The sequence below is a fragment of the Salmo salar genome, unplaced genomic scaffold, assembly GCF_965601325.2.
Source record: "Salmo salar unplaced genomic scaffold, fSalSal1 ptg000647l, whole genome shotgun sequence".
Classification (NCBI taxonomy): domain Eukaryota; kingdom Metazoa; phylum Chordata; class Actinopteri; order Salmoniformes; family Salmonidae; genus Salmo; species Salmo salar.
Genome location: NW_027675451.1, coordinates 53112 through 66646, shown reverse-complemented (window position 1 = coordinate 66646; position 13535 = coordinate 53112). Strand labels below are relative to the sequence as shown.

Here is a 13535-nt window from a genome sequence, read left to right as displayed (position 1 = left end):
TAAAATAATAGTTAGCGAATACATTACTGTAAACTAAAAAAATAAAAAATAAATAAATAATAATAAAAAATAAAAAAATTATGAATATGAAACTGCCTTAAATACAGATACCAGGGCCTGGACATGCAGTTAGGTTTGTTTTCCTGTAGCTACTCTCCAGTTTGCTCCCAGCAGCGTTCATAGAACATAGATCACTGTTCAACTAGGCTGCGGAGTTCCTAGTCTGACAGATAATTCAACCAGTGTGACCAGTGGGTTTCTTTAAATGAATGAATATGAAACTGCCTTAAATACAGATGTGAATGATAGTATGTTTTAAATTCTCACTTAAAATATGCAGTGCTCTATTTGAACGTCTCAATATAATATTATTATTTCATGAAAGGAATGAAAAATAAATTTGTGTGCAAAAAAAACAACAATCTTAACTGCATTTCCCTCCAGTCAGCAGACGGCGATGTGCGTCTTTCAGGCGATGCTGCAGCGTGACGTATAATCTAGTGGACGGAACGGATCAACAACAACGAGTCAGCCACCTTGGTAGCCTACAGCCGAAACATTTAGACTGTTTCTGTGCATATTTGCCTCTGTGTTTTAAATATACTTCTGACATCTAGTTAATAGACACCATTTAAATGTTATAGGTACATTGTTAGTCAACTAGCTGGCTTGATAAGTTAGCCTAGCACTAAACTAGTCGCTCATGCTAACTAGCTAGCTAGCTAACATCCCCGACCATGAACTCACTGATGTATTCCTCGCCTGCTAAAGAAGAGGTCTGAACATGAGCTCCCTAAACTACTCCCCTCCTGTTAAAGAAGAGGAGGTCTGCTGGACGGAGAAAGAAGCTCTGGGGCTGAACATTGTCGTGAAAGAGGAGAAGGAAGAGGAGGATGTCACAGTAAAACAAGAAGTAGAGGGTGAGACTGTTACTGTGAAAGAAGAAGAGAAAGACGTTTCAGTGAAAGAAGAGGAAGACGCGTTCAGAGTGAAAGAGGAGGAGGATGTTACAGTAAAAGAAGAGGAGGAAGAGAAAGAGGAGGATGTAGTTTTTGGAGTGAAGGAGGAGAAAGAGGGAGAGATAACGGTCATATTGACAGAGGAGTCAGGAGATCTGATTACCATCAGTAAGTACTGTCTTAAAAACGGGCTCTAACTCTCCAAAGGTTTTGAACGAACGTGTTGTTTTAAAGCAGCATGCTACTGAAATTCTATACTTGAAGATGTTGTTCTGTACTATAGGAATTCATGTTATAATATAATGTTAAAGCTACATTTTAAAATGGATGATTAAAGCCCTGAATGCTGATTGGCTGACAGCCGTGGTATATCAGGCCGTATACCACGGGTATGTCATGTATTTTTACTGTTCTAATTATGTTGGTAACATGTTTATAATAGCAATAAGACACCTCAGGGGTTTGTGATAGATGGCCAATATACCACGGCTAAGTTCTGTATCCGGGCACTCTGTGTTGAGTCGTGCTTAAGAACAGTCTTTAACCGTGCTATATTGGCCATATACCACACTTCCTCTGGCCTTATTACTTAACTGTAACATGTGTATACCATCAGAGTCCCCCCACCACAAAATCACAACTTAATTGTCTCACAGAATGGCAAACATGTTATAAATGAAATTTTTGACGTGTGTCCATTGTAGGCCTTGCGTAGAGTGTGTATACCCGCAAAAAGCAGATTTCTAAATAATGTTGGAGAAATACATAAAATAAGTGTCACGTCCTGACCATAGTAACTGGTTATTTTCTATGGTAGAGTAGGTCAGGGTTTGACAGGCGGTGTTTTGTGTTTTTCTATGTTTTCTATTTCTATGTGTTAGTTCTAGGTTTTCTATTTCTATGTTTTTTGGGAGGGTTGATCTCCAATTGGAGGCAGCTGGTCCTCGTTGCCTCTGATTGGAGATCATATTTAAGTAGGGGTTTTTCTTCCTGGGTTTTTGTGGGCAGTTGCATTCTGTTTAGTCTCTGTACCTGACAGAACTGTAAGTTGATAATTTCCTTTTGTTATTTTGTCATTAGTGTTTTGAGTAAATAAATATAATAATGAACACTCAACACGCTGCGTTTTGGTCCCCTCTATACGACGCCCGTTACAATAAGAAGCATTATTGAAATGAAATGGACACGTGTTATGGGGAGACTGAACATATTAGCAAAAGGACAAGCGTTTTGGGGAGACTGAAAATATTAGCAAAAGGACAAGTGTTTTGGGGAGACTGAAAATATTAGCAAAAGGACAAGTGTTTTGGGGAGACTGAACATAATAGCAAAAGGACAGTTTGTAAGTCTTCAAAATAACAATTTTGAAGGAAAGGTGTGGCTAAACAAAAAAATATAATTTAGAGAGATAGTAATGTCCATTATTACTTTAGAGATGAAGTGGGACACCAACAAAACGTTATTAACAATGGATCAACTGCAGCCTATAACACTGACTGGAATAGTAATATATATTATTATAGAGCTCTGATCAGCCTATAAACATGACATTATCTATTATTATAGAGCTCTGTTCAGCCTGTAAACATGATCTATTATTATAGAGCTCTGATCAGCCTATAACATGACATTATCTATTATTATAGAGCTCTGATCAGCCTATAAACATGATCTATTATTATAGAGCTCTGATCAGCCTATAAACATGACATTATCTATTATTATAGAGCTCTGATCAGCCTATAAACATGACATTATCTATTATTATAGAGCTCTGCTCAGCCTATAAACATGACATTATCTATTATTATAGAGCTCTGATCAGCCTATAAACATGACATTATCTATTATTATAGAGCTCTGTTCAGCCTATAAACATGACATTATCTATTATTATAGAGCTCTGATCAGCCTATAAACATGATCTATTATTATAGAGCTCTGATCAGCCTATAAACATGACATTATCTATTATTATAGAGCTCTAATCAGCCTATAAACATGACATTATGTATTATTATAGAGCTCTGATCAGCCTATACACATGACATTATCTATTATTATAGAGCTCTGATCAGCCTATAAACATGACATTATCTATTATTATAGAGCTCTGTTCAGCCTATAAACATGACATTATCTATTATTATAGAGCTCTGCTCAGCCTATAAACATGACATTATCTATTATTATAGAGCTCTGCTCAGCCTATAAACATGACATTATCTATTATTATAGAGCTCTGCTCAGCCTATAAACATGACATTATCTATTATTATAGAGCTCTGATCAGCCTATAAACATGACATTATGTATTATTATAGAGCTCTGATCAGCCTGTAAACATGACATTATCTATTATTATAGAGCTCTGATCAGCCTATAAACATGACATTATGTATTATTATAGAGCTCTGATCAGCCTATAAACATGACATTCCCTGAGAGATTAGATTTGGAGCTCTTCATCATTTGTTTTTAAATCTCACCGTCACCAAGTTTATTATTAATGATGTAATGTTGTGAAAACTGACCTCAGGGTATTGAGGGATCTAGTCTAGATTAAACCTCATAGGAAGACATTTTTATTTAATGCAGGTTTCATTCAGGTCTCTGTTTAACTAGATACTCTGTTTGTCTTTGGCAGGAGAGAGACCAGACTCTGACAGCAGGAAGAGTTCCTCAGGGGAAACAGACCCAGAGACGCCTAACCAACACCACTGCTCCCACTGTGGAAAGAGTTTTAGGTGGTTAGGGAGCCTGAAAATGCATGAGAGAACACATACAGGAGAAAAGCCCTACCACTGTTCCCACTGTGGAAAGAATTTTACTCAGTTAGGAGCCCTGGTTGGACATGAGAGAACACACACGGGAGAGAAGCCTTATCACTGTTCCCACTGTGGAAACAGTTTTAGGTGGTTATGGGTCCTGAAAAAGCATGAGAGAATACACACGGGAGAGAAACCTTATCACTGTTCTCACTGTGGAAACAGTTTTAGGTGGTTAGTGAGCCTGAAAACGCATGAGAGAATACACACAGGAGAAAAGCCTTTCCAATGTTCCCAGTGTGAAAAGAGTTTTAGGTGGTCAGGGAGTCTGAAAAAGCATACGAGAAAACACACAGGAGAAAAGCCTTTCCAACATACTAATACACAGGAGGAGAAGACATACCACTGTTCTCATTGTGAAAAGACATTTTCCCAGTCAGAGGACCTGAAATCACACGAGAGAATAGAGAGGCTGTGTTCTGACTTGTGTTTCTGACTGAGAATTTGTCCACGGCCAGGATTCATAGGGCCAGGGTGTCCGCTATGGACGCCTGGAAAAAATCAGCAGTGGACATTTCTGAACGTTTATCCAACAGACCTGTACATCCATGAATGGATCTCTATAATGTGTAACTATTTCTGATGTATGTGTTGTGATGAATTGTTTAATAGATGTACTATGTTAGGTATATTTATCTGTGGTTTAATTTCAACAGATTTTACTGATGCTATTAGATTGCTGTGTGGGGGGGAGTTTTATATATACAGTGCCTTCAGAAAGTATTCACACCCCTTGACTTGTCCCACATTTCGTTGTGTTACAGCCTAAATTTAAAAAATATTGTTATTTATTTTTATTTCACCTTTATTTAACCAGGTAGGCTAGTTGATAACAAGTTCTCATTTGCAACTGCGACCTGGCCAAGATAAAGCAAAGCAGTTCGACACATACAACAACACAGAGTTACACATGGAATAAACAAACATACAATCAATTATACAGTCGAAAAATCTATATACAGCATGTGTAAATGAGGTAGGATAAGAGAGGTTAGGCAATAAATAGGCCATGGTGGCGAAGTAATTACAATATAGCAGTTAAACACTGGAATGGTAGGATGTGCAGAAGATGAATGTGCAAGTAGAGATACTGGGGTTAAATGGATTCAATACCCCATAATGTCAAAGTGGAATTATGTTTTTGGAAATGTTTACAAATTTAATTAAAAGCCTAAATAAGTTCAGGAGTAAAGATTTTGCTTAACAAGTCACATAATAAGTTGCTTGGACTCACTCTGTGTGCAATAATAGTGTTTAACATGATATTTGAATGAATACCTCATCTCTGTACCCCACACATACAATTATCTGTATTGTCCCTCAGTCGAGCAGTGAATTTCAAATACAGATTCAACCACAAAGACCAGGGAGGTTATCCAACGCCTCGCAAAGAAGGGCATGTATTGGTGGATGGGTAAAAAAAAAGCAGACATTGAATATCCCTTTGAGCATGGTGAAGTTATTAATTACACTTTAGATGGTGTATCAATATACCCAGTCACTAACTCAGTTGCTGGAGAGGAAAGAAACCGCTCAGAGATTTCACCATGAGGCCAATGGTGACTTTAAAATAGTTACAGTGTTTAATGGTTGTGATATGAGAAAACTGCGGATGGATCAACAACATTGTAGTTACTCCACAATACTAACCTAAATGACAGAGTGAAAAGAAGGAAGCATTCCCAGTCAGAGGACCTGAAATCACATGAGAGAATAGAGAGGCTGTTGGCACTAAAGTAATACTACAAAAGAATGTGGCAAAGAAATTAACTTTATGTCCTGAATACAAAGCGTTATGTTTGGGGAGGGTTTGGAGGGTTTGGCTGGCTGGGACGTCCTTGTCCCATTGTGCTCTAGCGACTCCTTGTGGTGGTCAGCATGCACGCTGACTTCGGTCGCCAGCTGGACAGTGTTTCCTCCGACACATTGGTGTGGCTGTCTTCCGGGTTAAACGAGCAGTGTGTCAAGATGTGCAGTGCGGCTTGGCAGGGTCGTGTTTCAGAGGACACATGGCTCGACCTTCGCCTCTCCCCGGAGTCCGTAGGGGAGTTGCAATTGGATATCATGAAATTGGTGAGAAAAAGGTGTAAAAGTACAAAAAAAAAAATATATATATATATATATATACACTCGTACTGAAATTTGATTTTTCGATGATCTGGCAGATGTGAAAACCATGTAAACACCTGCAAGACTTCGGTTAGAAGTGAATCACCTGCCTGGACATCCTAAGAACCACACAGAGACCTGCATTTTGAAGTGGGTTTAATAATACTTGTGAAAACTGACTTCAGGTGATTGAGGGATCTAGTCGAGATTAAACATCATAGGAAGTTTTATCATGTGGAGGTTTCATTCAGGTCTCTGTTTAATTAATTATATAATCTGTTTGTCTTTGACAGGAGAGAGACCAGACTCTCCTTCTGACAGCAGGAAGAGTTCTTCAGAGGAACCAGACCCTGAGATGTCCAAACCAGCAGGACGACATCACTGCTCCCATTGTGGAAAGAGTTTTACTCAGTTAGGGAGCCTGAGAACACATAAGAGAATACACACTGGAGAGAAGCCTTACACCTGCTCCTTGTGCGGAAATTGTTTTAGGTGGTTAGGGAGCGTGGAAAGGCATGAGAGGACACACACAGGAGAAAAGCCTTACCAATGTTCCCACTGTGGAAAGCATTTTGCCCAGTTAGGAAACCTGAACCAGCATGAGAGGATACACACAGGAAAAAAGACGCACCACTGCTCCCACTGTGGAAAGAGATTTACCCGGTTAAGGTACCTGAAAGAGCATGAAAGAATACATACAAATACACAAGAGGAGAAGACATACCACTGCTCTCATTGTGGAAAGACATTTTCCCAGTCAGAGGACCTGAAATCACATGAGAGAATAGAGAGGCTGTGTTCTGACTTGTGTTTTTGACTGAGAATTTGTGATTTTGTTTGGACTGTCAGACTTGAGTTCACTTTGTGTAATGTTAGTGCACAATTTTTTTATTGCGATTAATCCATTGTCTGAAAGCGTTGAAAATACACTGAAAACATCCAAAATACATCCTGTATACCGCTAAAATCTACAATGCCATGTAAAAACAAGATGACATTGAGGTTAAATAAAGGGTGCTTTACCAATGTAACATATTTTGACACGTCCACTGTGGGGCTCTGCAGAGTCATAATATCCATAACAACTACAGGTCAAACAGGGAAATGGTTTGCATCGTTTTTCCACCATTCATTTTCCCCTTAGGGCTGTGTTTTGTTTAGGCTCACCGTGGTGTGACGTTTTGATAACCATGTAAATCTCTCTAGGTCACGGTGACTGAGGACACACAGTGTGTTGTGAATTTATTGTAATGTTTTTAAAATGGTATAACTGCTTTTATTTTAGCTGGACCCCAGGAAGAGTAGCTGCTGCCTTGGCAGGAACTAATTGGGATCCATAATAAACCCCAGGAAGAGTAGCTGCTGCCTTGGCAGGAACTAATGGGGATCCATAATAAACCCCAGGAAGAGTAGAAGAGTAGCTGCTGCCTATATTTGTCTCTCTTTACTCTCGGATTCTAAAATGCTAATTAGCGTCAAAGTAGACGACATGCAAGACTACAAATCCCTGCAACCTCCTGCATGTCATCTCTAGTGTGCTGCAGAGATGGTTGTCCTAGAAGGTTCTCCCATCTCCACAGAGGAACTCTGGAGCTCTGTCAGAGTGAACATCGGGTTCTTGTTCACCTCCTGACCAAGGCCCTTCTCCCCTGATTGCTCAGTTTGGCTGGGCGGCCAGCTCTAGGAAGAGTCTTGGTGGTTCCAAACTTCTTCCATTTAAGATTGATGGAGGCCACTGTGTTCATGGGGACCTTCAATGCTGAAGATATTTTTTGGTTCCTTTCCCCAGATCTGTGCCTCGACACTATCCTGTCTCAGAGCTATATGGACAATTCCTTGACCTCATGGCTTGGTTTTTGCTCTGACATGCACTGTAATCTGTGGGACCTTATATAGACAGGTGTGTGCCTTTCCAAATCATGTCTAATCAATTGAATTTACCACAAGTGGACTCCAATCAAGTTGTAGAAACATCTCAAGGATGATCAATGGAACCAGGATGCATCTGAGCTCAATTTCGAGTCTCATAGCAAAGGGTCTGATTACTTAAGTAAATACATTTGCAAACTGTTTTTTGTTTGTCATTATGAGGTATTGTGTGTAGATTGATGAGGGGGGAAAATTATTCAATTTTAGAATAAGTCTGTAACTTTAAAAAGTGTGGAAAAAGTGAAGGGGTCTGAATACTTAACGAATGCACTGTGTACCACTGGCAGAGTTTTCTACCGCTGGCAGTTTTGTACACAGTCATGTGATACGTGGTATAGAAAACTCCAATCTTAGGAGAGAGTACATGGGAGGCACTATACTGTGTATCTGCAGGTGTCTATCTGATCAAAACCGCTGATACAGGAGCCCCTCCACCCTCTGGTGGGATGGATCATGTCTACAGAGAAACCTAGATTCAAAACTTAGATTTGTGTGTATTGGGTATATGTTGTGAAATTGTTAGATATTACTTGTTAGATATTACTGCACTGTCAGAGCTAGAAACACAAACATTTTTGCTACACCAGCAATAACATCTGCTAAACACGTGTATGTGACCAATAAAATGTGATTTTGATTTGAAATAAACGTCCTATTTATCAAAGGTGCTTTTGGCTGGGGTCAAAATGACTCCAAAGGATTTGAATTTGTTAAAAGTCCATATTGATACAGAAACACTAAACCATGATATAGATTTATTAAGAACAAGTTGATTGACAAAGTCATGAAGAATTGAATAAACTACATTTTGGCTATGATACAAGATATGCCTCTGGGGTAAAAATGATCCATGTCAGAAGTATGGTTCAATGCAAATATGTAGTGGGTGTAACGTTTGTTTTAAATTCTCAATCATTAAACACGAATCAATCAACACATGCTTCTCTTTGAACGACTTAATATAATATTAAACTTTCCTGAAATAAATGAAAAATAAACGTTTGGTTCCTCAACTGCGTTGCCCAGTCCAGTCAGCAGATGGCGATGTGCGTCTTTTAGGTTCAGGCGATGCTGCCAGTGTGACGTATAATCTAGTGGACGGGACGCTCCTTCAACAACAACAGCTAGTCAGACACCTCGGTAGCTTTCTAGCAAACATAGCTACAACATTCACGCTCTTTACACTGGTTTGGTGTATATTTGTCGCTGTGTATTAAACACACTTCTGTCGTATGTACTTGTTGGCCCATTTAATTATATATTTACGTTGTTTGTCAGCTAGCTGGTTTGCTAAGTTAGCTTAGAACTAGGCTAGTCGCTAATGCTAGCTAGCTAACATCCCCGACCATGAGTTCACTAAGCTACTCTCCTCCTGCTAAAGAAGCGGAGGTCTGCTGGATGGAGAAAGAAGCTCTAGTGAAAGAGGAGGAAGAGGATATCACACCACAAAAACAAGTAGAGGGTGAGGCTGTTACAGTGAAAGAAGAAGAGAAAGACGTTACAGTGAAAGAAGAGGAAGACGCGTTCAGAGTGAAAGAGGAGGAGGATGTTACAGTAAAAGAAGAGGAGGAAGAGAAAGAGGAGGATGCAGTTTATGGAGTGAAAGAGGAGGAGGGGGAAATGACTGTCACATTGAAAGAGGAGAAGGAGGTAGAAGAGGAGGTTGGAGATCTGTTTAACACCAGTAAGTACCGTCTCTGCAGTCGTTGAACCAATATGCAGTAAAGGGGTTCTACACTTTAATGTTGTTCTGTAGGAATGGCTGAAGCTACACTGTAACGTGTAGAACATCAAGAGTGGACCATCAACAAAACGTTAACAATTGATCAAATGCATCCAATGACAATGCCTGAAATACTGTAGTCCTCAATATCTCCTATTAGATTAGCCCAAGATGTTCTCTTAAAGGGTCAATCAGCAGTTGTTACATCCATTTAGGGACTTATACATTAATGATATGTACCCATCTGTTTCTTGAATAAATCACTTATAAATGCCTCATGAGCTTAGTTCAACTGTTGTACCCTATCAGAACCCAAAATATAAGCTTCTTTTACTCCAATGTTTGTCAGTAAATATAAACAAACACTGTATATCCTCAAAACATGGTTAAAACTAGAATGTTGATATCATGGATGGTTACATTTCTCCAGCTCCATCCCTCAGCTTTTTACCGAAACGGGCAGGGAGTACGCTTTATTATTGTTTCTACTGCTGATTGCTTCCCCGTTACTCCTCAAGGTCCAAGGACTGTATGTTATTTTCAGAGGTAGACTGGCTCTGTTCAGGTAAAATAGCCAAATATTCCATCAAAATGTGAATCGATTCTCAATTGCAATACGTTTCTAGAAACATAAATTGCTGTACTATCATATCACATCAAAATAATTTCACATATACTTTCATATCAATTCAGAATAATTTCACACAATATTTAAATATCACATCAAAATAATTTCACATAATACTTTCCGGACTAGTCTCCCAGTCCCTGCTGCTGAAAAACATCCTCACAGCATGATGCTGCCACCACCATGCTTCACCGTAGGGATGGTGCCAGGTTTCCTCCAGACCTGACTCTTGGCATTCAGGCCAATGAGTTCAATCTTGGTTTCATTAAGCCAGAGAATCTTGTTTCTCATGGTCTTAGAGTCCTTAAGGTGCCTTTTGTCAAACTCCAAGCAGGCTGTCATATGCTTTATACTGAGGAGTGGCTTCTGTCTGGCCTCTCTACCATAAAGGTCTGGTTGGTGGAGTGCTGCAGAGATGGTTGTCCTTCTGGAAGGTTCTCCCATCTCCACAGAGGAACTCTGGAGCTCTGTCAGAGTGACCATCAGGTTTGTGGTCACCTCCCTGACCAAGGCCCTTCTCCCCCAATTGCTCAGTTTGGCCGGGTGACCAGCTCTAGGAAGAGTATTCCATTTATGAATGATGGAGGCCACTGTGTTCTTGGGGACCTTCAATACTGCAGAATTATTTTTGGTACCCATCCCCAGATCTGTGCCTCGACACAATCCTGTCTCGGAGCTCTACAGACAATTCCTTCGACCTCATGGCTTGGTTTTTGCTCTGACATGCACTGTGGGACCTTATATAGACAGGTGTGTGCCTTTCCAAATCATATCCAATCAATTGAATTTACCACAGGTGGACTCCAAACAAGTTGTAGATACATCTCAAGGATGATTAATGGAAACAAGATGCACCTGAAAGCAATTTCGAGTCTCATAGCAAAGGGTCTGAATACTTAAGTAAATAAGGTATTTCTGTTTTTTACCTGTTTTCACTTTGTCATTATGGGCTATTGATGACACCCCTCTGAATATAGATAGCCTAACCATCAGAAAAACCTCTTCCTTAGAAGAGTCGTTATGCTCCTATAGTTTCTGGTAATAGACTACACCAGCAGTTGTTATGCTCTTATAGTTTCTGGTAATAGGCTACACCAGCAGTCGTTATGCTCCTATAGTTTCTGGTAATAGACTACAGTCGTTATGCTCCTATAGTTTCTGGTAATAGACTACACCAGCAGTCGTTATGCTCCTATAGTTTCTGGTAATAGACTACACCAGCAGTCGTTATGCTCCTATAGTTTCTGGTAATAGACTACACCTGCAGTCGTTATGCTCCTATAGTTTCTGGTAATAGACTACAGTCGTTATGCTCCTATAGTTTCTGGTAATAGGCTACACCAGCAGTCGTTATGCTCCTATAGTTTCTGGTAATAGACTACACCAGCAGTCGTTATGCTCCTATAGTTTCTGGTAATAGACTACACCAGCAGTCGTTATGCTCCTATAGTTTCTGGTAATAGGCTACACCAGCAGTCGTTATGCTCCTATAGTTTCTGGTAATAGACTACACCAGCAGTTGTTATGCTCCTATAGTTTCTGGTAATAGGCTACACCAGCAGTCGTTATGCTCCTATAGTTTCTGGTAATAGACTACAGTCGTTATGCTCCTATAGTTTCTGGTAATAGACTACACCAGCAGTCGTTATGCTCCTATAGTTTCTGGTAATAGACTACACCAGCAGTCGTTATGCTCCTATAGTTTCTGGTAATAGACTACACCTGCAGTCGTTATGCTCCTATAGTTTCTGGTAATAGACTACAGTCGTTATGCTCCTATAGTTTCTGGTAATAGGCTACACCAGCAGTCGTTATGCTCCTATAGTTTCTGGTAATAGGCTACACCAGCAGTCGTTATGCTCCTATAGTTTCTGGTAATAGACTACACCAGCAGTCGTTATGCTCCTATAGTTTCTGGTAATAGACTACACCAGCAGTCGTTATGCTCCTATAGTTTCTGGTAATAGGCTACACCAGCAGTCGTTATGCTCCTATAGTTTCTGGTAATAGACTACACCAGCAGTTGTTATGCTCCTATAGTTTCTGGTAATAGGCTACACCAGCAGTCGTTATGCTCCTATAGTTTCTGGTAATAGACTACAGTCGTTATGCTCCTATAGTTTCTGGTAATAGACTACACCAGCAGTCGTTATGCTCCTATAGTTTCTGGTAATAGACTACACCAGCAGTCGTTATGCTCCTATAGTTTCTGGTAATAGACTACACCTGCAGTCGTTATGCTCCTATAGTTTCTGGTAATAGACTACAGTCGTTATGCTCCTATAGTTTCTGGTAATAGGCTACACCAGCAGTCGTTATGCTCCTATAGTTTCTGGTAATAGACTACAGTCGTTATGCTCCTATAGTTTCTGGTAATAGACTACACCAGCAGTCGTTATGCTCCTATAGTTTCTGGTAATAGACTACACCAGCAGTCGTTATGCTCCTATAGTTTCTGGTAATAGACTACACCTGCAGTCGTTATGCTCCTATAGTTTCTGGTAATAGACTACAGTCGTTATGCTCCTATAGTTTCTGGTAATAGGCTACACCAGCAGTCGTTATGCTCCTATAGTTTCTGGTAATAGACTACACCAGCAGTCGTTATGCTCCTATAGTTTCTGGTAATAGACTACACCAGCAGTCGTTATGCTCCTATAGTTTCTGGTAATAGGCTACACCAGCAGTCGTTATGCTCCTATAGTTTCTGGTAATAGACTACACCAGCAGTTGTTATGCTCCTATAGTTTCTGGTAATAGGCTACACCAGCAGTCGTTATGCTCCTATAGTTTCTGGTAATAGACTACACCAGCAGTCGTTATGCTCCTATAGTTTCTGGTAATAGACTACACCAGCAGTCGTTATGCTCCTATAGTTTCTGGTAATAGGCTACACCAGCAGTCGTTATGCTCCTATAGTTTCTGGTAATAGACTACACCAGCAGTTGTTATGCTCCTATAGTTTCTGTTAATAGGCTACACCAGCAGTCGTTATGCTCCTATAGTTTCTGGTAATAGACTACAGTCGTTATGCTCCTATAGTTTCTGGTAATAGACTACACCAGCAGTCGTTATGCTCCTATAGTTTCTGGTAATAGACTACACCAGCAGTCAGCAACCTTTTCCATTTGGTGCCAATTTATCTGACCATTTCTACTGATCTGGTGCCAGTTATGATTTTCATATTTTCATTTTCGTGGAACAGTTTCATTTTAATTCCTAATAGTATCTCAAAATCATTGTCTGTGATTAATCTACATTCTATCTAAATCTAAATATAAATTATACAAATCTAAAAGTAACTTTTATTGCCAACTATGTAAAAATAGCCAACAAATAAAAACATTGCAGACTGCAGT

General features: G+C 39.7%; 1 protein-coding gene across 1 annotated transcript; it reads left to right on the top strand.

Annotated features, from left to right (window-relative positions):
• Positions 1 to 493: 493 nt before the first annotated feature.
• On the top strand, positions 494 to 4416 carry LOC145877033 (uncharacterized). The gene is made up of 2 exons (XM_082972321.1): positions 494 to 1127; positions 3607 to 4416. Exons 1-2 carry the CDS (start codon positions 785 to 787, stop codon positions 4221 to 4223), a joined length of 960 nt encoding a protein of 319 aa, XP_082828447.1. The 5' UTR covers positions 494 to 784; the 3' UTR covers positions 4224 to 4416.
• The last annotated feature ends 9119 nt before the right edge of the window (positions 4417 to 13535 follow it).

What these genes read in the sequence shown, in the direction of transcription:
- LOC145877033 (XM_082972321.1), top strand. Translation starts at nt 785, where the DNA reads ATGAGCTCCCTAAACTACTCCCCTCCTGTTAAAGAAGAGGAGGTCTGC. An exon ending in AGGAGATCTGATTACCATCA is followed by an intron (nt 1,128 to 3,606) that starts GTAAGTACTGTC and finishes TGTCTTTGGCAG; the next exon opens with GAGAGAGACCAGACTCTGAC.